At 25.0% G+C, this 24,796-nt stretch overlaps 1 protein-coding gene and 2 long non-coding RNA genes across 3 annotated transcripts; all 3 read left to right on the top strand.

Annotated features, from left to right (window-relative positions):
* The first annotated feature begins 245 nt into the window (after positions 1-245).
* Positions 246-785, top strand: LOC136074002 (proto-oncogene serine/threonine-protein kinase mos-like). The gene has a single exon (XM_065786300.1). The coding sequence runs from the start codon at positions 246-248 to the stop codon at positions 783-785; it is 540 nt and encodes a 179-aa protein (XP_065642372.1).
* Positions 786-5,009: 4,224 nt separating this feature from the next.
* Positions 5,010-5,665, top strand: LOC136074759 (uncharacterized). The gene is made up of 3 exons (XR_010635402.1): positions 5,010-5,048; positions 5,458-5,501; positions 5,602-5,665. It is a non-coding gene; the product is annotated as an uncharacterized LOC136074759 (long non-coding RNA).
* A 3,295-nt stretch (positions 5,666-8,960) lies between these two features.
* LOC136074758 (uncharacterized) lies at positions 8,961-10,250 on the top strand. The gene is made up of 5 exons (XR_010635401.1): positions 8,961-9,052; positions 9,232-9,264; positions 9,477-9,587; positions 9,863-9,922; positions 10,149-10,250. It is a non-coding gene; the product is annotated as an uncharacterized LOC136074758 (long non-coding RNA).
* The last annotated feature ends 14,546 nt before the right edge of the window (positions 10,251-24,796 follow it).

Raw genomic sequence — 24,796 nt, 5'->3', positions numbered from 1 at the left:
ATGTTCTCGCAAATCCACTAAATATTGTATTTTTTGTTTCTTCGCTTAAACATTTCCGATTTAAGCTCCAAAAAAAAAGGAGGAAAGAAAATGGAAGATCTGGTGAAGCATTACGAATTTCCAAATTTACCTCTCAATTTTTCAAATAAAATTGACGAAGGTTCTTTTGCCAATATCTATTTGCACACTATACGTGAAAAACCTGTCACTTTAAAAATTTTCAAGGCAAGTTTACCAAAAAAAAAATGATACAAATGTGCATAAACCTCAAAAAGCTCAAGCATGGCAATGTTGTTCAATTTAAGGGCTATTGTTTAAGGCCTTCAATTATTGGATTTGAATATTGTTGTGTCAAGTTAGATGGAGATGACGTAAATAACTTTTCGCAGCTTATTGCTGTGTTAAATAGTGATAATATTTTTGAGTTAAATGATCGATTAAATTACATTTCTCAAGTTTTGAATGGACTAGCATACCTTCACCAAGAAAACATTATTCATTGCGATCTAAAACCCTGCAATATGCTAGTTAAAGGAAAATCTGAAAAAGATTTAGTAATTAAAATAGCTGACTTCGATGAGCTTTTGAGGTTTAAACAAACATTCACATCTAGTTGTACAACGTATTCTCATTTTAGAGGAATGACGTTAAATTATACTGCACCTGAACTTTGTCAGTGTATTGTTCTAAAACCATCTAAGGAAAGTGATATTTACTCTTTTGGAGTTTCTGCTTTTGAAATACTATCTGATGCTTTGCTTGGGATGAAGTTCTTCCATTGCTAAATGATACAATGCTATTAAATGGTCTCCTTCACGGAAAAAGACCAAACATAAAAAAACTGGAAAAATTATACACATCAAAAGAATGTGAACATGTTTCTTTAGCTATAATTGAATGTTGGGATTCTGATTTTACGAAACGACCAACATCAGAGATGGTGAAATTAATTTTTATTTTTAAATAATAAAGCAATATCATAAAAAGTTGTCTTACCTGTACAAGATTTGAAAAAATGTTGTTTAATTGAAAAAATAATATCTATATTTTTTTTAATTATATAGTAATTTTAGTGTATATTTCGAAAATTATTTTAAAAAATGACTATTTATATTTAACAAAAAACTTCAGCTTAAAGAACGATTCGAAAGTTTGACTGATAAACCATAAGAAATGTTAAAATGTTAAATTTTATTATTGAAAGCTTTTGGATATTAATGTAAACAGGATTTGGAGTTTTCACACTTTTGCCAAGAAAGAAAGGTAAGTTTCTATTGGAATATCGTGATAAAAAAATGACAGCTCAAGAAGGGAAGTTACTGGAAGAAAATCATAAAAATCGTGGAAATGGTTGTTACCATTACTTTTTTACTTTTCAAGGTAAAAAATAATGGTAAGTTAAATAACTTTCTTTTAGTGTTTTTTTATTGACTCAATCTGAAAGTCAGCGTTGAAAGTCAGCGCCGGCATATGGCATTATGAGTTCCTTTGAATTAGAACAAATATTGTAAATTTTGGGCTCCTTTGAATAAGAAAAAATAAGGCAATAATGCCTCAAATAATTTTTTCTTTTTTTTTAAAGGGCCCAATTTTTTCTAAGGGCCCTACCGAAGCTATACGTGGGGACTTAAGGGACTATAGTCCCTTACGTGGAGTCCCCACGTGGAGCCAACATATTTAAAAGTTGATAATCTGTAATAAATATATGTGAAAAATAATATAAATCTATAATAAATAGTATATAAAAATAAATATAGCATGTGATTTTTTTTTCTGCAAACAAAGAATCACTTAGTTTTTAATTATTAGATATTTTTAAAATAGCATTGATGGAACTGAAGACACAAATTTGGGAGTTTTTGTTAATGACTCAAAAGCAGGAAATTGTGCAATGCATATAAAGGTTTTTGGCAACATGCCTCATTTATGGTTGTATGCACGTAAAGACATAGAAAAGGGCACTGAGTTGCGGTACAACTATAATTCAGTAAATTTATGGTGGAGAAAGGTTTGTATATTTTAAAAGTGTTTTATACTATATCTTTTTTGCCTGTGAAAATTAAATTAAGATATATGAAGTCCTATTACTTATTCAAAAATTACTAATTAAAAGTTAGTTTTTTATTAAAAAATGTTATTCTATTAGTTAAATTCAACAAGAGAAAGCTTTAAAATAGATGATTTGAAAAAAGCAAGTCAGTCTGTAAGTAGTATATTTGTAATTTCTATATTTTTTAGGCTATTTATATTTTCTATTTAAATACATATATCTATTTAAATAAATTAATTACATATATCTATTTAAATAAATGTAATATATACTTTGTGATACCAGAGAAATTAAAATCGTTTGTATTTATAATTATTTATAAAGCACTAGAAAATTTAAATAACAAAAAAATTCTTTAGTCACTTGACAAGGATTGGGATTGTGCTGTTGAGGCAAGTAGCAATATAGTAATCAATGTTTCAAACAAATTGTCAAAGGAACTTTCCACAGAAAATAACAAGAATGTAAATAATTATTTTTTTAGACTTTTCTTCAGTTTTTTATGAATAAGTAGGATTAAAATTTATAAATGTTTTATAATATTTAAAAATTAAAGTTTTAGAAATATTATGTTTTAAGTAACGCTTAATACGCTGCATACTGAATTATTATGGTTCATAGATATCAATTGATGAGCATATTGATGTTACTTGTTCATCTCCGGTTTTCCCTGAAGTTTGTATGAAAAAGGTAAGTTAGAAATTATTTTATTACTTATATAAATAATTATAAATTTTTTAACCTAAGTAATTAGCAGTTCCAAAGTATTTAACAGACATGATTTTATCACATTTTATCACACTCAATCACATTTTCATTAACTCATAACTTGTAACTATTTTGAGTTATGATAATATAGCACAGCCGTTATTGTGCTTGCCTCAGAAACAAGAGACCCCTAATTCAAACGCAAATCTAGGCAAATTTTGCGAATTAGATAAGAGGCGTAAACTTCCTGTTAAACCTGAAAATAAGTATTTTATTTTTATATCTTTGCTTATATTTTAGTCATTGCAGTTTGTCGAAAAGAAAAATAATGTTTTAAGTCCATATCATTCCCAAACTGAGTAATTAATACATATATAAATTAGTATTAAATTTTATCAAATGTACTGATAAAGCTTCATTTATGGATTTCAGGGGTAATATGCATTGTAAGTCAAAATTTAATTTTTTGCATTTAGACAATGGCTGGCTTCAAGCTACTATGGTTTGTTGAATGGCAATTTGTGTAGCGATTTTTGTGGTGTATTATATGATGCAAATGTATTTTTTTTTAAATGAAATATATAAATATATATATATATATATATATATATATATATATATATATATATATATATATATATATATATATATATATATATATATATATATAAACTGCAAAATAAAATACTAAAGTTACTATACTATAGTAACTATAGCTATAGTATAGCATACCTTTAGATTCTTTATATATATATATATATATATATATATATATATATATATATATATATATATATATATATATATATATATATATATATATTTATATATATATATATATATATTTATATATATATATATATATATATATATATATATATATATATATATATATATATATATATATATATATATATATATATATATATATATAAAGAATCTAAAGGTATGCTATACTATAGCTATAGTTACTATAGTATAGTAACTTTAGTATTTTATTTTGCAGTTTCTTTCGATTTTTTGAAATAATTTCTGTATAATGTATTTGATTTTAAAGGAGCTTTTTTTTTGCTGCATAACAACCTTTAAAGTTTTATTGGTTTATAGATGGTTTATAGTTTGATTTGGTACTTTCATTTGGCCATTAGAAAATTAAATGAACTTTGGTTTGAAACTAATTAAAAAGTCAAGTTTTCCTTTTTAAAAAAGAAAATGAAACTATTACACTTGCATATTAGGTCCCATGTATCAATGACATTTTTTTTCCTTAAAGAATATTATCCTGGTTCTGAAAAGAACTAAAATTTTATAGAGGTTTCAGAAATAACAATAGTTTTTAATTAAAATCAATAACTTAATTTTTATATATAAAAAAACAATATACTTTAACAAAATTTTATTTATCAAAAACCATTACTATTTATCAAATTTTTATAAAATTTTGGTTCCTTTGAGTATAGTATACATAAAGTATAGGTTGGTATACTTTAGGAGAAAAAAAGTTTACCTGATATATGGAACCCAGCATGTAATCTGTATTTTTTTCTATTTATAATAATCTGTATCATTTTTTGTTTGTGTGCATTTAATATATTATGTTTTAATTTGATAAATAATATTTATTGTAATTGTTTTTATATTTATGTTAATCATTATTTGTAATAAGAGTGTTTAAAATTACTACGATTTTTTATATAATAATATATATTATAATAATATAATTAATATAGAATAATAATGTAATTTAATTATAAGAATTGGTCAGAATATACTTATCATATTTGTTTTTTTGGATTTGGAGTCTTTGATAAAAATAATTTGATTGCTTTGTTTTACTTTTGTAATATAAAATAAGTTTTATGACTAAATTATTTTTTTAAAGTTTTATATTTATTATATATTTTTTTCTATTAGAATATCGATTTTCATGTTGTTTCGGCAATTCCGGATCAGGTATAATTATTTGAAGAAAAGTTTTATTTATCAGATTTTTAAGACAGAAGCAGAAAATTTTTAATGTTATTAATATATATTTTTTATACATATAAAACTCTAGGTTTCTGTGATCAAAGATTCTGGTGTTATGATGAATGATTTATTTATTTCTGAATCTGATTCAGATTTGGAAAGTGTAAGTTCATGAAATTTTTAATTCTATTTAATTTATAAATTAAAGTGATGCAAAAAAGATTTTTTCTCTTCTTTTTGTTTATAGGATGCTATATTGGATAAGTTTATTATTCAAGTGAACAAACCAATTCAAAGCCAGGAAACAAAATGTGATGTAGAGGTATAAAATTTTCTAGATATGAAATATACCATCAGTGATATCATTGAATTTTAAGAAAGTTATACACAATAAATTTTCTAACAACATTTAATTTTTTAAAACTTGCAAGCAAAATAAAGAATTAAGAAAAAAAATTTAAACCATTACCAATTTAGAAAAAACTTTTTTTAAATTGGTAGAGTTGCTTTTGCTATGAAAAATAGAGGGGTTGCTTGTTGAGGTTGCTTATAAGCTTAAGATGGTTATTTTCTTTAAGATGGTGTTACAATAAAAGTTCTCTGTTCTGTTCCATAGTAGTGTAGATTCATTTATGTAAAAAAAAAAAATAATAATGATAGTAATTTGTTTTTCCAATTGAAATGTCATTTTTTATTGTTTCGCAATGCATTACTGAATTCTGCGTTCTTAGTTTGATTTAATGCAATTGGTTGATGAGGGAGAACCCCATGTTGAGTAAGTAATGTTATACACATAACAAAATAGTTTTATAAGTTTTATTTCATAAGGTTGCATTGTGTTGGAAAATTCAGGAATTGAAATTTTTATTATTTAGACAATGGGTTACCTCAAGTTGCGTTGATTCTTTGAAGAGAGATTTGTTCGGAGTGCTATCTGATATATTTTAAAGAATTATAATGAAATATTTTATTTTTTTAAACTACTTTGTTATTATTGCAATTATCTATTTGATTTTTAAAAATTAAAGAAAATTAATTTTTTACGTATAAAAAATACCATCATAGGTTTGTAATGTAAAATATTATTGTTCACAGCATGGTGGAATGATTATCATTTGTTGCAAAAATAATGACTTTTTTTTACAGGTATCCATTTGAGTCATCACCTAATATCTTCTTAGCTGATGATTTGTTTGAATAATGTTCATATTTTCCTTTATCTCCAACCTTTAATAGGTGTTTATTCAAATATTATTATTATTTTAACTTATTTACTGCCAACAAAGTTCCAAACAACCACTATTTAATTTGGGAGTTACAGAAAACAGAGAGCTAACTTAAAATGAAAAAATTTAAAGTTAAAGTGCGAATTTAATTTGAGATAAAAAGTGTGGAAAAAACTATAGAAATTGTTCTAAATTATTAAAAAACACATGCATAAACGGCTTATTTGGTTAAAAAATGTTTCTATGCCAATCAAAAAAAGTTCCTGTAACTTCCAAATACTCAAACTTTTCTGATTTAAATTACCTTTTAGTCTTCATGTTATACCTAATTCCCATCATTCTTTTTTTCTTAGAGGTCATGACAAGACATTTTTTCTACACAATTAAGATCTTTCTCATAACAATCTCATACAAATTTGTAGTTAAATTTAATTAAGTTAGCTCAGGTTAAAAATACAAAAAGGCGTTAAAAAATTATTTATTTTATGTGGAGTAGTAAAAATGCTGTTTAAGCACCACAGTTTAAAATAGTTGTGTCTAATTAAGTTATGGTTTTTGAGTTTCATGGTAAGACGAAAAATTTATTTTAAACTATTGCTTAATTTAATAAATTATTAATTTAAATATATTATGAATGGATTGTGAATCTTCTTGATTTAAAAAAAGGATTTAAATAAAGTTTATCATTAGACCCAGAAAAAGAAAAGTCATAGACCTCAACGCTATTGTGTCTACTGTAAAAAATCTTTATTTAAATTGACACGGCACATGAAGCGAAAACATAAAGATGAGATTGGTGTACAAGAGGCTCTCTTACTTCCATATGAATCCCAAGTCAAGGCTTTTGCTCAACTTAGACGATAGGGAATAGTGAAATACAACAAAAACCAATTTTAGATTTTCCTAAGTATGTCTCAGAAAGAGCCTTAAAAAAACCAAAGGACTTAACGAAATGTAGTTTTTGTAAAATTGTTATCGTGAAAAGAACATTCTCGAGGCACAAAAAAATATGTCAGTTAGGAGCTAATGATCACGTTTTGCAAGTTCCGTTGACTGTTTCAGAATTACCTGAATCGTCACAGTACAATAATTTATTCAAAACTCATATTATAGCAAAGTTTTGAAATGATAAAATTGGTAAGGTATGTAGAACAGATCAAACCATTCTAAAAATTGGTTCAAAGTTTTTTGGAAGTTAAACAAAAAGCAAGACAAATCTGTAGAAGTGTATCGAAGTATACGCAATGAAATGCGTCGTTTAGCACATTTTGTTCCTAAAACAAGTGGTAGTTACACAAAAACATAATAACTCATTAGATATGTTTAATCGAGTGAACTTTGATATGCTAGCCAATGTTATTGAAATTTATACTAAAAAAGATAATTCAGATATTAAAGCAGGACTAAAACTGAATTTGTACTATTTGTTAAAAAAGAGTGCTACTGTAATGCAGTTCATTTTTTATAGCAAAGGCATGGATGCTGAAGCTGAAGATGCCCAGAAATTTGTTTATACTTTAAAATGTTGGCAAGAATATCTTTTTGGCGATGCAACTTATAAGCTGAACATTAGAAGTCAAGTCAACTTCCGAAAATCTGCAAAACTGCCTTTAGAGGAAGATTTACTCATACTGCAGAAATATATTTTGGAAACTATGAAACTGTTATGTGATGATTATGAATTTCATAATTTGCATAGTTATGTAAAACTCAGAAATTGTGCTTGCGCCAGATTAACTTTGTTATGTGGCAGGCGTGGTGGTGAGCCCGCGCGCATGCTATTAACGGATTGGAATCAAGCCTATAACAATGAATAGTATAACAATGAATGGATTGACAGTGAAAGAGTTTTTAAGCTTGATAAACTTGAAAATATTCTTTTTAAAACAATGAAAATAGCTTATATGACAGGTAAGGGAAATAACCATCTTGTCCCTGTCCTGATACCACAAGATACTGTTGGTGCCATTATTAAAATTGCTAGTAATGAGTTGCGAGAACTAGCAGGAGTATCATCTGAAAATAAATTTCTCTTTGCGAGTGCTCAAGATTTTGATGCTCACATGGCATGTTGTCCATGAACTATGTAATGGTCTCTCTTTAAAAAATCCCAATGACATTATAGCTACAAATAATCGCCATTGAATTAGTACTTTATTTGCTTCTTTGGATGTTCCTAAACGTGACAGGGAGTTGTTTTATTCTCACATGGGGCATTCCGAACAAATGAATATTAATTTCTACCAAGCCCCTCTAGCTTTGTAAGAAATTACAAAATTTGGAAAGCATCTATTAGCCATTGATGCAGGTAATGATTTGTTTGATTTATGATTAGTTAGTCTAACTTTTTGTATTGTTTTTTATTATATCTGAGTATTGATAAAACTTACAAATTAATTTTACACATATTTAAGAAAACTTTTTACAACTGTAAAAAGTTAAACTTTAGTAAATATATGGGGAAATACTTATCTGCTGCACTCAACTTGTTTCTCTGTGCATAAGAGAAGCAAGTCTGTACTATATAAATGTAAAGTCAGCTGTGAAAGAAAGGACGATGAGTTAAAAAAATTGGAAAAAAACATTAATTTCTTTGTTTTTTGAGTTCTGTATCAAGTTGTCCTTTATAATTAAATTTGATTTAAAAAAATGATATTAAGAAAAAACAAAATTATGAAATTCCTAATTTCATTTTTCATGGCAGATTTAAAAGACAGCTTCTAAACCTACCAAGAAATATGTCAGCTGTAGTTTTAACAGCAACTCTTAATAATACTTTTTCTGTTTGGTAATAATGAAACATTCAACATGTATTCAATATTTTTTAACTTTATTTCTTCTATTCTTCAAAGCTCAGTGAATAAATTGATTTTTAAATAGATATATCAAATTTAGTATACATTGGATGGGAAGGTTTTCATTATATATCTTTCTTTGCTTTTTATTTATTTGCTTTTAATCATACAATAGTTTTTAAACCTTGTTCTTTGAGTATATATTTTCAGGAGAATATATTCAGGTAAAACTGGACCTTCAATATTTTCAAGTGAAACTGGACCTTCAATATTTTCAGGTGAAACTGGACCTTCAATATTTTCAGGTGAGACTGGACCTTCAATATATTCATATTATATTCAATATTATATTCAATATTATATTCAATAATATATTCAATATTATATTCAATATTATATTCAATATTATATTCAATATTATATTCAATATTATATTCAATATTATATTCAATATTATATTCAATATTATATTCAATATATTCAGGTGAAACTGGACCTTCAATATATTCGGAACGAGGTATACTTACTGTTTTATTCAAATCTGCATTAACTAATAAATTTAAAAGTTATATAAAAATATATATTTATATATATTTGAAAAAAGTAACTTTTTTAGTGGCCCCTTCAACCATAGGGATTTTAGTAATATTAAAAAAAGTTGAAATAATTTAAATTCTTTCATTTGGTTGTTACATTCTCATGTGATTTAAATTTAATTTGATTTTCCAGTGATAAACTCTTAAAAGAGAAAAATATTGGAAAAAGATGAGATAGAGGATGAAGAAAATATTCAGTTTTCTTCTGCAAAAAAATACAAAACACGTTTAAAATTGTCTAGTGGTGAGAAATTGTCATTGTTGAAAATTTAATATTAATGCAAGTGCACAAAAAAGCGCTGGCCGAATGGTCGTTATTAGGCTGATGTGTGCGATTTTATAAATTGTTTTTTTTTAACTTAAGTAAAAATGTTTTCAGAGGTTTTTAATCACTATTTTTAAGATATGTAAATAAATAAAAGTGTTATCACGATTTATCATCAAAGCATTTGATGAAAAAAAATTTCCTGAAATATTGGAAATATTTCAGGAAATTTTTTTCAGAGAGTTTTTTTCCAGATGAAAACAGTGATTATGAAAAGGAGGAAGAACTATCTACAACAGCGCTTAATGATTTTGGTACAATTATAGACTAAATTATTTATAAGAATAAACTATATAATTTTTTTTTTATAAAATCAAAATAGTTGTCCTTAATTTAAATAGTTTTATAATATTATTTAAAACTCGATATCTGAAATGAACTTTTTTACTTTTTTTTTAACGTTTTTACCTAAATTAAAAACTTTTTAGTTATTATGTTTGAGTGAAATCTATTTAAAGTGAACATTTTTATTCACTATAGATAATAATCGTTTTTACACACAGTGGAGCAAGAAGCAAACCAATGATCTTCTGGAATGGTTCGCTTCTTTTTTGAATGACAAAGAACGTGAATGGCCTGGTAACTTAAATCTTAATTGTTTATTATCCTTTTAATACTATAAAAAGAATTTTTAAAACTTTGATACTTTGGTTCAACTAATTTAATGTTCATTTTAATAAAGAATATTATCCTTAAGGGTATACTAGAAAAATATGTATAAATAGTATTTAGCATATAATAATTATTCCGTAATCTGCCCCCTCGCTAAATACTTTTTCAAAGTTATGCTACGTTTCATTGCCAAATTAAAAAATCACACAAATGTTTATTTTTGTTCGATATCAGAATTAGTGTAATCTTAAATAATCAATGTTTCTCATGGAACATGCTTATCCACGTTTTGAAAATTTTATCAAAATCTGATATAATACAAGGGGATCACTTCACCCAGGATTCGGCAACTTGTGACGTTATAGCACATATTTCAAAAAACGAGTCGCATGCATCCTTTATCATATTTGTATATATCCTAATTATTTAGTAAAAACACATCTAATTTTTATTTATCTTTAACCGCTTGTTTCTCCATCAGTAGGTTCATCAGAAATACACTGACATAATTTATATATACCTTAATTAGATACTTAATTTAAGACTTAATCATAAAAGCATAATAATCATAAAGCATAATAATACTACCGTCCTTTAAACTCTTTGAAATATTTTTATAAAATATATAAGAAAAATGATTCTATTTAAAATAGGTTGTCAAACCCTGGCGTAGCCGCTTGACGTAAAATAACCCTTTTAAAATTTATTTTATTAATTTGTAATAATATTTCTATTATCTATAACTAAATGATATTACGTAATTCTATTTTACTCTTAGATCGAAGATATAAAGAAAAATTTAGATCCGAATGCGAAATACCATTTAAATACGGCAGGGTGCGAACAAAGTTGACAAACGAGCGACTAAAGAAGAGGAGCGCTAAGATAAAGTCTGAGAATTCGGCAAAAGAGCGTATTAAAGCTATGAATCTGTAGTTAGAAAATAGATATATATATATATTTTTTCATGAATACTGAGTTTTTTTTTCTATTTTAAACTATTGTAATTTTTATTTCTATTCAAGATCCATGCTCCCCATTTTTCCGTCTGTTAAGGTCGGCTTTTTTATGCCTCTTGAGTAAACAGACCCTGCTTTTCACTGGTTGTCTTTTCTTCTCATACCCCTTCCCCTTTTTTAAATTGATATCACAAAAATGTTTCCCCCAATACTTTTGTTTAATATAATAAATAGCAATTGGCATTCTCACTTACACTTACTCCTAAATGACGATCGCCGATTGTCATTTAAAAGAAAGTGTTGTATAAGCGTTGTTATAAAACTTTATTAGCAAATTTAAAATGCTATTTTTAACTACCTTCGAACATGTTTTTAAAACAAAATAAGTATTAAGTAAAATTCTATGCTGACATCTTTTTCTGATAACCCTAACCCTCCCTGGTCCTTTTTTGACCGTTTTATCTCAACCCACTCCCCTTTTTGCATGAGGTCCTTTATTGATGGCCCCTAATATTTGCAAATTAAAAGTTTATTAAAATCTTAAATAAAGTTGTTTTAAAAAAAAATGTTTTTTTAAGCGCCCATCGCGAATTTCGTGTATTCAAAAAATTGCCTTTTACAAAGAGATGCTATTTTAAACCAATTTAGCTTTGGATAAGTTAACAAGGTAAACTCAAACATAAGTTATATTTAAAAATATCAGTCACGGCACCAATTTCTACCTATTGGGTACCTCTAGAAACACTCACCCTCCTTTTCTTCTACAATATTTAATATATCCGGATAGTAAGTAAAAAATCATATCCGGTCATAAATCTCTCGAAAAGAGTTGAAAACTGGCGCTCTTTCCACTGCGCTACAACGAATAGTTGAGATTCACTATTTTTAGATTTTTTTATCATAGTCAAGAAATATAGTATAAGTTGAGAAATATATATACATATATATATATACATAAATATACATATATATATATATATGTATATATATATATATATATATATATATATATATATATATATATATATATATATATATATATATATATATACATATATATATATATATATATGAATATATATATATATATTTATATATATATATATATATATATATATATATATATATATATATACATAAAAAAATAATTCAACTTTTAAAATAAGTTTACATAATGTTCGTTACCTATTTAACTTTAAAAACTGAGTTTACTCAAAAATTTCACATTATACTGTAAAAAAATACAAACTTTGATTAAAGTGTATTTATAAAAAACTATTTCTTGGATAATTCATCTTTACATTTTTAATAAAATATTTGTAAATTTAAAAAAAAAAAACTTTTTTCCTGATATTAAACAAAGACTTTCATAAATGATTCATACTTTCTTGAAACTTTTTAAATGCAACTATGCCGTTTTTCCTCGTGTACTCTTCAGTTGTTAACGCGACGCATGAAAATGTAGAAGTTAACCGAAGTGCAATTATTAATTGACGCACAGAAACTAAGTTTTTTAAAGTTTTGGTTTTTATCATTGTTTTTTTTTATCATTTATTTTAGTTTTTTTCATTTCTTTTTATCTATATTATATCTCTTTTTAATCTTTTAGGAATTTTTATTTATCTATTACACCTTTAAGGAGTTTTTAAAAATATTTGTTAAAAATGGCTACGCATTTTTAAAAATAAGCTGACTGAAAAAAGCATTATTTTTTTACAGGAAACTCAAATAAACTTGATTTTAAAATGAAAGTTATGGGAAGGAGGGAAGGCGGGATATCGTTGGTTTATTTTTTGCCAAGCAGAAACACAAAAATTAGTTTGAATTCTTCAAAAAGTTCAATTTTTTTAAATTTTTAATTAGTACCCCTACCGATATAATTTCACAACACTACTGATATAATTTTTTTTCACCCTGTGGCATAAACATCTACCAATTAGTAGATAGTTTCATTAATATATATAGTTTCTATATATGTATATTTAAGATTTTCTCACTACTTTCATTTACTGATATGCCTTTTAACCACATGGTATATATTTTTATAGTAGACACAATTTCTAGAATATATTATTCATCATATAATCATTGTTTTTCCATACTTTAAGTCAACACTACTTACAATAAGTTATATAGTTTGTTTTTCTTTTGTGTGATATTAGAATATATCTTAGGTAGACGCAGTTTTTTTTGCTCTATGGTATAAATATCTACCTTAAGTAGACAGTTTCAATAATATATATACAGAGCCGTAGTGAAGGGGTGGCGAACGAGGCCACAGCCATGGGCGGCAATTTAGCTTTTGAGTTCTAAATGGTAACTCTCTTGCAAGTATGTCAGTTAAAGATCTGAAGAAATGTGGAGATAAACTTTGTCAAAAATATGTTCGTGATCTTAGTGCTAGTGAATTTCTCTCTGATATTGAAAGCTTGAAGTTTCAAGCCAGTGTACTATTCCAGATTTAAAAAACGCAAATCAATTGAAAATCTTGCAATTTATGCACACATATCCTTTGACTGAAGCTTACCCTTTCATTGAAATTGCTCTTAGAATCTTTCTCACACTACCAGTCGCTGTGGCATTATGTGAACGTAGCTTTAGCAAACTTAAGCTTTTGAAAAATTATCTAAGATCCTCCATAGGTCAAGAACGTTTGACTAATCTTGCCATTTTTTTAATTGAAAATCCCCTGGCAAAATCTCTGTGTTACAATGAAAATATTGATAACTTTGCATCATTGAAAACTAGAAAAATAAATTTTGTTTAAATGTGTCTAATTTTATTATTTATTAAAAAAACTAATGCCTGGTAATTTTTTCAATGACTTTTAACCACAAAGCACGAATTAAAGTTGATTTTAAATGTGCTTTAAGTAGGTTTATCAAAATTTGAATCAAATTAAACATTAAAAAATTATTGAATTTGAGGCGGCATTTTTTCTCCTTGCACAAAAGGATTTTTGATCTCACTACGGCCCTGTATAAATAGATATATAGTTTTATTTATATATATATATGTAAATATAGACTTTTTCATCGCTACTTTCTTTTACTGGTATGTTATTTTTTTGTTTTTTTTTATTTACTATATGGTATACATATTTATTTAAAAAAGAATTTGTTTTTTTTCACCATTTATTTAAAAAATATATATATTTTTTTTACTATATGGTATACATATTTATTTAAAAAAGAAGCAATTTCTAAAATAATTTATTCATTATATAAGTATTATTTTTCCATTCTATAAGTCAACAATACTTACAATAAGTTAGAAATTTTCTTTTTCTTTTTTGTAATATCAAAATATACCTTATGTAGACACATTTATTCTAAAAATTTTGAAGATTTTTAATAAGTTTCTCTACTGATATAATTTCTCAACACTACTGATATAATTTTTTTTTGCCCAGCGGTATAAACATCTAGCTTAAGTAAATAATTTTATTAATATATATAGTTTTAAATATATATATATATATATATATAAGTTTTTTTCTATCTACTTTCGATTACTGATATGTTTTTTTGTTTTTTTTTAACCATATGGTATGCATTTTTATAGTAGGCACAGTTTCTAGAATATATTTATCCATATATAATAATTGTTTTTCCATACTTTAAGTCAACACTACTTACAATAAGTTATATAGGTTGTTTTTCTTTTATGTGATAGCAACATATACCTTAGATAAAAGCACTTGATCTAAAATATTTAGGGTTTTTTAAATTACTACCTTTAAGTCAACACTTATAATGTATAAATTTTTTTGCCCTATAGTAATAAAATTTAACTTACGTAGACAGTTTCTATAATACAAATTTAGTATATATATATATATATATATATATATATATATATATATATATATATATATATATATATATATATATATATATATATATATATATATATATATATTCAGTAATTGAAAGTAATTAGAAAAAACTTATATTTACAGTGGTGTACACTAGGATTTTGGTCGGTCGTCCGGCAGGCGACTGAGAGTAATAATAAAGTTAATCTTGGTCGCCCGCTATTATGTTGAGTCGTCCGTTAACATTAAAAAAAAAAGTTGTATTCATCACCTAAATATGCGTTAAATGAGTTTTTTAAAGTGTGTGTTTTCACTATGAATAAAATTATATTTTCATATTTGATGAATATAAAGTTACAAAAAAGATTATTTTTTTTTTTTCAATTTCAGCGGTTACGAATTGTTATATTTATTATAAGAAAACTATAGTTTATAACTAGCATTTATAAAGTATAACTATAGCATTTATAAACTATAGCATTTATATAGTAGCAATTAAAATGTATTGGTATGTTTATTTGCGCCACCTTATATGTAATTAAACTTTAAATGAATGAGAATTGTGAAAAAACTATTGACACATTTATATAATAGTGTTTGAAATGTTTTGGTATTTATATTTGCGTCACGTTTTATGTAATAAACCTTTGATTGAATGAAAAATGCGACTTAATGAACTTTTTAAAAAGACGTTTTTTAAAAAACATTAAACTGGCGTTTCATCTTGGTATTTTTATTGCGCACTGACTCTTTTTTAAAGAGAGAAAAAAAAGTTTTTTTATAATTAAACTTTTAATGAACAATATTTGAAAGATAAAATACCTTTCAAACAAAGTTTTTTTGAAGTTATTTTAAACTTTTTTTAATAATGTAACAATGGAATGTTTACTATTATGGAGCTTATAATAACTCTTTTTTAAAGAGAGAAACTTTATTTGTATATTAAAATTATATTATATTATTTAAAGGTGTTTTCAACAAGCGTTTTAACAAAATTAAATAAAAAAAGTTTATTATTTAGTTAAAACTTTATTTGTATATTAAAATTATATTATATTATTTAAAGGTGTTTTCAACAAGCGTTTTAACAAAATTAAATAAAAAAAGTTTATTATTTAGTTAAAAGTGTTTGATAAATAAACTTTTAACATAAGAAATTTTTATAATTTAGTTATGTAAAAATGTTTGCTATATAATTAACAGCAGTTATGACTTGCAAACTTTTATTCATTCTTAATAAAAAACAAAAACTGGCGTTCTAATTTAAACAGAATGACGTAAGTTAATAGAAAAGAATGGAAATAAACTTCAATAGTAAGACTTTAAAAATATTGCTTAATTGTTACGTTGAATTAAAAAGTAATTATCAAAAGCTGTTTCATTAATAAAAATTAATATTTCGTTGATAAAAAGTGATAGTTTTTCGAAAACAAAAGAACAAATTTACCTTTAGTGGCAAAAATGTTACTAAATGTAGAAATTCCAACTGCGGAAAAAATAAATTTGAATAATGAGTAACATAAAGTTAAAGAATGAACGAAGTTTAAAAGTCGCCCGGCCGGACAAATCTAATGCATCAAAACATTGTTTCCAGTAGCCCTTCAGAAGATTTGAGTGGCATTTGCCATCGGGCGACCGCAAATGTACACCACTGATTTATATATGTATATATAAATATATATATATATATATATATATATATATATATATATATATATATATATATATATATATATATATATATATATATATATATATATATATATTATATACATATATATATATATAGACTTTTTTTTTTATTACCCTTTTTCTGTTTTACCATATGGTATATATATTTATTTAAAAAAGACACAATTTCTAGAATATATTTATCCACATATAACTATTGTTTTCCCATACTTTAAGTCAACACTACTTACAATAAGTTAAATAGTTCGTTTTGTTTTTGTAAGATGTCAAAATATGCCATAGGTATACCTTTGTGGTATAAACATCTAATTTAGTAGACATTTTCATTAATATATATGGTTTTATATATATGAATATATATATATATATATATATATATATATATATATATATATATATATATATATATAATATATATATATATATATATATATATATATATATATATATATATATATATATATATATATATATATATATTTATATATACATATATAAATCAGTATTGTACACTTGCGGTCGCCCGATGGCAAATGCCACTTTTTTTTCTCTCTTTAAAAAAGAGTGAGTGCGCAATAAAAATATCAAGATAAAACGCTAGTTTAAATGTTTTTCAAAAAACGTTTCTTTAAAAAGTTCATTAAGTCACATTTTTCATTCAATCAAAGGTTTATTACATAATACGTGACGCAAATATAAATACCAAAACATTTTAAACACTATTATATAAATGTGTCAATAGTTTTTTTACAATTCTCATTCATTTAAAGTTTAATTACATAAAAGGTGGCGCAAATAAAAATACCAATACATTTTAATTGCTACTGTATAAATGCTATAGTTTATAAATGCTCTTGTTATACTTTATAAATGCTAGTTATAAACTATAGTTTTTTTATAATAAATATAACAATTCGTAACCGCTGAAATTGAAAAAAGATAAATAATCTTTTTTGTAACTTTATATTCATCAAATATAAAAATATAATTTTATTCATAGTGAAAACACACACTTTAAAAAACTCATTTAACTCATATTTAGAAGATAAATAATTTTTTTTTTTTTTAATGTTAACTGACGACTCAACATAATAGCGGGCAACCAAGATTAACTAAATTATTACTCTCAGTCACCCGCTGGACGACCGACCAAAATCCTAGTGTACACCACTGTAAATATAAGTTTTATCTCATTACTTTCAATTACTGACGTTTTTTTTTTTTTTAGTTTTTTTTTAACTATGGGGTATATATATTTAAAGTAGTCACAATTTCTAGAATATATTATTTAAAATATATATATTATTTTTTCATACCATAAGTAAACACGACACGATTTGAAAAGAATTTTGTTTGTTTTACTACATTTTTTTAAATTTTAATTCACCTCCCCAAGGCCATGAATATCACTACAGCTAAGGAGGCTACTTAATTTTAGTTACAACTCTCTTTTAACTCTTTAACTAATTAGCACAACCTTGACCAACACAGTTGCTGCGTCTTGAAAGAAGTTAAGAGCGGTACTGCCAGGGTTATGGTGGGTATCGATCTATAAACCTCTTGCCTATGAAGTAAGAGCTTTTTTTTTTTTTTTTTTTTTTTTTATTTACACTTTTGCCGATAAAAAAAAATTTACAGTCGTAACTTATAAAAAAAAAATTACATGACCGGGGCTAGAAGAAGACAAATTTAGTCTTATCAATAAGCCCCAAAAAGTGCGTCATTACTAGACAAAATATAGTTTGACAATAAAATATAGTTTCAATGTATATATCTCTGATATATATTATGAAAAGAAAATTTAAATATATCGCATATCGTTTAAAATTTATAGTTTTTTAAAAAAATAAGATATAGCAGTTGCCTTGTAAAATAAAAGAAACAAAATTTATTAAAATATTAAATGACAAATATAACATTTAAGAATTGGTTTGAAAAATAAGAAGATATGATTGTATATAAAAACATTTTATTGGTAGAGTATTTTATAGTTTAACTTATTTAATTATATTTATAATACTTTTCATTGCCAATTAAGTAAAAGCAAATAAACAGTATAAAATAAAAGTAAAAGATTAATAAATAAGGCAAAATAAAAAATAAATTTCTCAAAAAGAAGATTATCATTTAAAATGATAAAAATATATGTACAATTATTGATTAATTATGTATTAATAATCTAAAGTAATTAATTAATTAACTATTAATTATTGATTTCTAATATAAAGAAGTTTTATTAGAAAAAATTTAATTTATTTTCAGTTAACAAAAGTAATTGCTTAAGTTTTGTTTTGAATTGGCTTAGAGAATAATTAGTTTTCATTTCATTATTTAATATTATGTTCCACAACTTTGGTCCTCTGTTTACAATAGAGAATTTAGTAGCGGAATAATAAGTTTTGGATTGAATGTAGTTGTATTTTGAAAATCTGGTAGGGTATATGTGATTTATTTTTTCAAAAATTGAATAAAATAAGATTGGTAATATATTTTTATCAAGTTTGAACATGAAAATAAGAACTTGATAGAGGTTTAGTTTATATACATTTAGGATATTGAGTTCATTAAATAGTGTTTGTGTGTGTGAGAAGCGATCTACGTTTGAAATTATCCTTATAGCCTGTTTTTGTTTGCTAAGCAATTTTTTTATTTTCGTCGCGTTAGTGCTACACCAAGCAATGTTCGCATAACTTAAGTAGCAATGAATAAAAGAAAAGTAAATGTTTTTTAAACAAGATCGATGTAATAACTGCTTTGCTTTGTACATTATACCTAAATTTTACCTAAAAAGCTTTGCTAATTTTTAAATCGGTAAAGCGAGCCAAATTTTTTTAATTGAGCACTACTTTAAGTAGAGTAAAGACAAAAATTAACTGATTATACTGATAAACAAATAAAATTTTATTGTGCACATCTTGTTAACTAGGTGGTTTGTTAAAACAAATTAAATATGCTGATTTCAAATATGCAAACCATTTTTCACCATCACGTCAAGTTGTAAAGATATTTGGGTTCAAATCTTTAGTATTTAAGGTAAGTCGTAATTAAGGTAAAGTATTTAAGGTAAAGTCCTAAATAATATTGTCGAAAAAAAAGTTATTCAAAAGTATGTCAACCTGGGTCTCAAAAGAAGCGTATTTTCATAGAGATTTTGAAAATGGTATTTGTTCGTAATAAAAATAAGTCCTTTTTCTATTATTACTGAGAAACATTTTGTTAAAATTTTTTTAAAAGTCTTAAGCATTTTTTTACATAATTTTTTTTGTCAATAAATTTTAAGTAAAAATATTTATCTTTTCTTAAATCTCTATGAAAATACGCTTCTTTTGAGACCCAGGTTGACATACTTTTGAAAAACTTTTTTTTCAACAATATTAGGGACTTTACCTTAAATACTAAAGATTTGAACCCAAATATCTTTACAACTTGACGTGATGGCAAAAAATGATTTGCATAGTTGAAATCAGCATATTTAATTTGTTTTAAAAAACCACCTAGTTAGCAAGATGTGCACAATAAAATTTTATATGTTTATCAGTGTTATAAAAAGTTCTATAAATGTTTACCGTTTTAAACACATTTCTAGAAAATATTATTTAATATATTTATTATGTTTTAACTATTTGTACCGCTTTATTTACATACTTTTAATGATTATAATATATTAAAAATTATTTAAAGTGTTAATAATTTATAGGTTAAAAATTAACAACCATCCTCAAGCTGCACTGAGGTAGTATATAATGTAAAAGAAAATTATTACTTTTTGAATAAAAATGCACTTTATATTGAGTGGTTTTTTTTTGATTGTGATAAATATTTTTATTTAACATAATTATATTTTAACTAATTCATTTTTTTTTTATTTGACTTAAGTTTCAAAATTTTCTTAGCTTTTAATTTATTTAAAAATCATACTTTGCATAGATCGAAAGTTTTCTAGTTACAAATTTGTCTCATGTTGATTTTTTTGCTGTTAGTTCAAGCGAGGTAATTTCAATATAAAATTTTTTATGCCTTTTTTTCTTTTTCTTTTATAATATTATTCTGATTTGTTTTCTTGAGTTGCTTGCAGATTTTTGCTTTTTTAATGTTAAATTTTTTAAGATTGAAAATGAGCTTGTAGAAAATGTTTTATCTTAAGAACTTAAAGAATTATTTAAGTTAGAAGATGACAATCTACTTTTAAAAATTATAGTGCAAAAATAGTATACACCATAATTTACTCGAAATGAAAAAAGAGATTCCAAAATTTATTAGAGAAAGAAAAGCTAACGATCACAATGCTGATGGTTATAATCTTGTGATTTGTGCTGTGTGTAAGGGTTGTTATGCAAAACCATACAAGGCTAGACACCAAATTTGTTGTGGTCAAGATAATGGCTAAGTTACGATTCCATTAATGCCAATTGAAGCAATGGTCAAGATTGACAGTCTAGATAACGACTTTAAAACAGTTATCAATAAGATGATCTAGGATGATATATCTGCTTTAGCTAAAAGTGATCCTATCATTATTATGATAGGGGCACGTATATTTAAAGCTAATGAGTGTAAAAAAGAGAAAAAGTTTGAAGTTGAAAAACGTGTCAAGGGAACTATGCGGCAGCTTGCTCGACTTTATAGTACTTTTAAAAATTCACTGGTTTCATCATGTGATGCATCGGATATGTTTAAAAAAAACAACATTAGTTATTTAAATAATGCTATACGTTAACTAGCTGAAGGTATAAATGGAATGAAGTCAGGCTTAAAAGTTCATCTGCAAAATGTTATTAAACGAGTTGCTAATATGGTACGAGTTCTTTTTATGGTAGAATCTCGAAACAAAGAGGCTGAGATGGTTAGGGATTTTATATCAATATATTTTGTAAATCAGCAAGAACTTTTTGGCGACGCTTTATACCAAATTCACAAAAAAAAAATCAACTCGAAAACCAGCAAATTTACCTGATAATCAAGCATTAAAGTTATTACAAAACTACAGTTGTTTTTTTTTTCCTTAAAATTTCCAAATTCTGTGTTTGTGGATGTAAGATGTTGCATGTATGAGGCTAACAATTTTTAATGGTCTTTGTGGTGGTGAACCAGCTAGACTTTTTATTTACCAATGGAAGGAACCTATCGTTGGAACATAGTTGGGAGAAGCAACTAGAAGATCATACATTGATGAAATATCAACTGTAAATCGATTTACTTTTTCAGGAAGGAAAAGGAAATAAGCTAGTTCCTGTGTTTTTTCCTCTTTTATCTGCAATTAAATTTGTAAGCTCATAAGCAGCAAGAAAAGGTTCTGGAATAGCTTTTGAAAATCAATACTTGTTTCCATCTACAAATGTAAGTGATAACCATGTTTCTGGCTGGCATGTGTTAGTTTCTTCTTGCAAAAAAGCTAATGTGGACGGAAGGCTAACTGGCACAGAGTCAAATCAACAGCTTTTATATGACCACTTTGGACACAGTGGTGATCTAAACAAAACATATATCAAGTGCCCCAAGCAGAACAGTATTAACGAACAGTATTAACGACTAACAGGTTTTTGTTTTTAACATATATATATATATATTTATATACATATATATATATATATATATATATATATATATATATATATATATATATATATATATATATATATATATATATAAATATTTACATATATTATATATATATATATATATATATTTACATATATTTATATATATATATATATATATATATATATATATATATATATATATATATATATATATATATATATATATATATATATATATATATATATAATACCATGCTTGATTAAAACTGGGTATTTCATTTTAAGGAAACACAGTATTTGTTATAAATTTTATTAAAAATTTATAAAAAATTTGATTTTTGTAATTAATGTTTTTGTTGAAAATATTTTTTTTTTTTTTTTAATCTTCAGGACAGTTTCGAAGATCCACTAACCAGGTCTCTCTGATACTTCTAGTTCCCTGAATAGAGATTTAAAGATAAGAAAATTGTCTGCGATTGCAGATTTAAACCCAGTAAAATCAAGAGAGGTTAAAAGTAAACTTATTTAATAATCTCAGAAATAACATGTAAAATAATTTTTTTTTACTTTATGAATGTTTAATGTTTAGCAAAGCAATCGTTTAAATTTTTACTAAAATTTGTAATTTATATTGCATCTAAAAAATTTTTCTAAGAATACGCTAGTTTATCTAAAAATGAAGTGGAGGATGTGGAAGAGAAGGATGAGGACAAGGAAGAAAAGGAGGAATACATTCATAGCGTTCAAAATAATAAGAATCTGGTAACTTGTGCTTTAAATTAAATTTTGTTAATTGTTGTTAAATAATGTTACTAATTTATAAATAAAATGTTTTAATGTTTGATACTAATGTTTTAGTGTTATTATTATAATATTTTTGACTTTTAGAAAAAATTTATTTTGAATGGACGGAATGTCAAAAGAGATTATTTGCAGCTACCTTTCAGTGCTTCATTGCTCGCGATAAAGGATTCCCGAGTATGTTTTATTATTTGATTGTGGATTTTTCATTTGCATTGTAAGAATTGCAACTTAATTAATTTTGTGGTCTTGTATTATTTTTTATTAACTCTTGTATTATGTTTTTTTCTTAGAGAATTTTTTTTTTTAGTCTACTTTATAATTGACGTATTAATTATTTTTTGCTTCTTTGTCTTCATTTTCATTCTTTTCTAAAAGTTTGTCTCATTTGAAAATTAATTCCGTATATAATTTTTTTTGTCTGTTTTGCGGTGAATTGTTTCTAAAATCACATCCTGTATTGATTTTTTCTGGATATCCAGAACTTATTATTTAAATAAAAATATATATTTATTAAACTTTACGTTTTTCAAATCATGTTGACATATATTTTACTAGTTTGCCTAATAAATTTATATAATTTTTGCAAAAAACAACATTATCTCAAATTTGTTGCAGCTCCTCTTTTCTGAAAAAAAATTATTTATGTAAGTTTAGTTTATACTACAGTAGAATCCCGTTAACTCGGACCCTTGATAAGTTGGACAAATTTTCAATTCCCTTGAATTCTCTTTACCTACCATAAGCTTTGCTCAACTCAGAAATTCACTAAGTTGGACAAAGTATATATACCGGTTCAGAGTCCGAGTTAACGGGATTCTAATATATATAGTTCAGTTTGGTTTATACTATACACTATGTAAGGAAAAACTCACAAAATAAAAGACCGATAAACGTATAACAGGCTTTAACGTAAAACCTGTATAATAGGCTTATGTGTCTTATGGTATTAGAAAATAATAATTTTGCAAGTAGGCTAATTAATTTCTTATTTTATTTTTAGGTCGTTATGAAATGAACCTTTTTGCTGATAGAACGAAATTCCTCGTAATCGCATTCGAATGCGTATTATAAACGAGCGAGAAAATGTAAATCTTAAGAAGCATATTGCTATGATATTGTATTTTTGCTTTGTTTTTGTTTTATTTAATACCCTCAGTATGCACCTTACAGGCAAAACACTTTTCCTAAGCGATGGCGTAATCTACCTTAGACAATTAAAGATAGAATTTTATAAAAAATTTTCCATAACATTTGAAAAAAACTACGTAAACAAAACAACGCGTAACCACCAAAAAATGTCTTGTTTAGCGTAATATAGTTGGGTGAGAGATAAACCGAAAAACTTTGAATTTACTTGGTATAATGTTAAGGAAAACTTTCTGTAATATTAAGGCTGAGTTTTTTATATATAGTAGTCTTTTTTAAAATTGCTTCTTTTTTTTAGTATGTTGATACTATTTATAAAAGATGGTATATTTTAAAATTACTTAGAATATTTATTTGTTCACTAGATATTGGACTTCAAAGTTTGACAAATATTTTAGAAATATTGACAAATGGTGTCGAAAACATTTCAGCTTAAAAATAGAACAAAGTTGATACTTTTCGATACTTCAAAAGTACGCGAAAATTAATTTTTTTTTATTTGTCATTTTTGTCTAGCATAGTATCTAAAAACACAAACATTTATAATAAATTAAGGGT

The sequence above is a fragment of the Hydra vulgaris genome, chromosome 01, assembly GCF_038396675.1.
Source record: "Hydra vulgaris chromosome 01, alternate assembly HydraT2T_AEP".
In the NCBI taxonomy this organism is placed as follows: Eukaryota; Metazoa; Cnidaria; class Hydrozoa; order Anthoathecata; family Hydridae; genus Hydra; species Hydra vulgaris.
This window is presented reverse-complemented; position numbering and strand designations above follow the sequence as displayed.